This window comes from Buceros rhinoceros, unplaced genomic scaffold (genome assembly GCF_000710305.1).
Source record: "Buceros rhinoceros silvestris isolate BGI_N320 unplaced genomic scaffold, ASM71030v1 scaffold22631, whole genome shotgun sequence".
Lineage (NCBI taxonomy): Eukaryota > Metazoa > Chordata > Aves > Bucerotiformes > Bucerotidae > Buceros > Buceros rhinoceros.
In genome coordinates this window covers 878-3,479 of record NW_010392797.1, presented here as the reverse complement: position 1 = coordinate 3,479, position 2,602 = coordinate 878, and the positions used below count along the sequence as shown (strand labels likewise).

General features: G+C 42.2%; 1 protein-coding gene across 1 annotated transcript in view; it reads right to left on the bottom strand.

Moving 5' to 3' along the window:
* Window positions 1-2,602, bottom strand: part of LOC104500914 (sushi domain-containing protein 2-like) — a gene marked incomplete at its 5' end in the record, with an annotated part of 9,497 nt that overhangs the window by 6,143 nt on the left and 752 nt on the right. Inside the window, 3 exons of the mRNA XM_010144645.1 lie at window positions 473-745; window positions 883-1,131; window positions 2,409-2,564. Of these exons, the coding sequence (XP_010142947.1) occupies window positions 473-745; window positions 883-1,131; window positions 2,409-2,564 (678 nt within the window). The remainder of the gene's footprint in view (window positions 1-472; window positions 746-882; window positions 1,132-2,408; window positions 2,565-2,602) is intronic.

Genomic DNA, 2,602 nt, shown 5'->3' with positions numbered 1-2,602 from the left:
CCTCCATTGGTTGGATGAACCCACCCAGCCACAAGAGATCACTAGTAAAAGAGACATATCTTGTTAAAGTACTTTGGATTTGGACTAGCAAATCTCCACCACAATGACTCAAATGGCATTTTAGTGACAACTCATGGAAAGATAAAATCTGAAAGACAGTACTTTCTGATTTTTTAATTTTTAAAATTTTTATTATTTTTATTTTTAAGTCTGAGGAAGACAAGTGAAGGCATAGAAAATGAAGATAAGGGTTCTACGCGGTCGTGTAGAAGTGGAAGAAATGGGAAGAAATTTATTATGTGTTTGTCTAAGTATTCTACCAGTGCAGAGTGGTACAAGGACAATTCCTCCCCATAGGAGTGTTTACAGGTGCATGAATTTAGATATAAATGCTTCCTCTAACTGTGTTAAGTATTTAGATGCCCTGTAGAAAGAACTGTAGTGGTGGATGTTTTGTGGAATGTTGTATCACCTGGCTCTAGATTTTCTAGCAGCAGCTTGTGATTTTGATGAGATAGTCTTGTAGAACTTCCCACTAGAAGGCTTCTTGTTGTCAGGACATCGAATCTGCAGAACGGGTCAGAGTCACAGAACAAGACCATCTCTTCCACCAGGGGATCAGCAGGGTCTTCATTAGGAAAGAACACGGGCAGAAAGGAAGCATTGTGCTTTTCCCCATAAAAGAAATTGTTCAGTAAGAACTCTGTGTCATAAGTAAAGAGAGAAGTTCCATTTTCAACAGCCCCTTGGGAGATGGAGAAAGAGATTCATATGTGACATTGACCAGTATAGGTTGCTTAGCACAGACTTCATTTGCTAGTCTGTACATTACAAGATATTTTTAATTTGTGGGTGTAATAATAGACCAGAGAAACTACTTACAGTTAGCTCCAAACTCAAACAACTGCTGGGGACTTGCATGAACTGACATGGTGGTTTTATTCTTGAAGGTATACTCATCCTCTATATTGCCATTCATTACCCCAAAGAGACCCTGTGTGTGATTCATAAACTGCTCTGGGAGCAGAACTGTCAGGGTCAGAAATCCTCTGCTTCCTCTGACTTCCACTCCTGACCCAGAAGAGAACATCACTGTGATATTCTGATCAGCTGTAGAATGGAGAAAGAGACCTGTAACAATGAAAGGAAGAGGACAAAATAGCTCATCATCCATAGTGAACAGATTGCTGTGTCATCAGTTTTAAGCATTTTTCTTAAAGCTGTTCCTCCCTTCTACTTTGGGCTACATTCTGAGAAGCATTAAAAGGAAGGTCACACCTTCATACCTACAACTGTGTTGAGATGGCTACTACACATAGCAAAAAAAGGTCCACAGTTGATACAACTGCAGTGTCTTCTGCCAGTGTCCCAGAGCAGGAGCTTTAAGATAGGAGGTAATTACATCAGAGAGTGGCTGTGAGCTGGAAACACTGCCCTCAGTGGCCACAGGTTTCTTCTGCTTCTTGACTGTCTTGTCAAGACCTCCCTAATGTGACTGCTTCTACAAGCCCCATCACAGTACCTTCCTTTTTTTTTTTCCCTTCCTGCATCTCTGCTTCTGCAGCACCTTGTCAATGTAGCCTTCCCTCTGCTCTTCATTATATTTTCCAGCCATTTGAGGAGGACTAATTGCTAGACACAGAAAACTTCCTCTGCTGAATAGAAGGCTTACTGTTAAAATTCTAGTGAAATTTAGAGGTTTTTTTCAAATTATTACAAAGACAAGTTAAATGGTCACACCCCTGGACGAAAAAAAGCAGAAGAGTAGAGGAATAACATCTGACTGATCAAGAGAGCTCCTGGTAAGTGAATGTGAAAATCAGTTATATTTTATCAAATGATTTGGTTCTATTTTGCAATATTTAATTTTTCTTGGTAGGTTTCATTGCATTAGATGCGGAAATCTCAAAACAGAGTGTGGAGAAAGGAGTTCTTAATTTCATTCACCCAACATGGGATGAGAAGGAAAACCGTTGTTCTAGAAGCCACTGAAAGAGGACATCGAAGACGTGGCCGTTGAAGCCGCCTGTAAATACACTTCACCGCCATTGCCAGGATTGCGTGCCATCCCTTCGTAATCCTCTCATACCCCAGAAAGTTCAGGCAGCTGTTGATTAAGGTTGTCATTTATGTTAACTTGGACAGTATGGGAGAGGAGAACATGTCAATCCAGCCTACTGGCAAATCAGATGACTCTGCCTCTTTCTGGACACAGCATAGGTGCTTCCAGTTACAGCTAAGCTAACTGCCACTAACGCTGATGAGAAGCAGAGAGGTTGCAGGTTCTGATGTGCTCACCTGAACCATGCGTGACTCTGTGCTACGCCTCTCCATGGGAACATAGATAGTCATGGTACATGGGCTCAATCAGAATACAGTAGCTTACAAGGCTGGTACTTCTGACTAACCTTTCAGGTCCATCCAACTTTGCTCGGAGAAGCTCATGACCTTCTGATTCAAGAGGACCTCCAGATTGAAATCCTCCGAGTAGCGTACTTCAATCACATCAGAGTGGTTCTCCTGCATGGCCACTGCAGACAAGCCTGTCACCTGAGCCCCGGTTCCTTTCAAATAAACGCACACCCCCCCCCCCAACAACTAC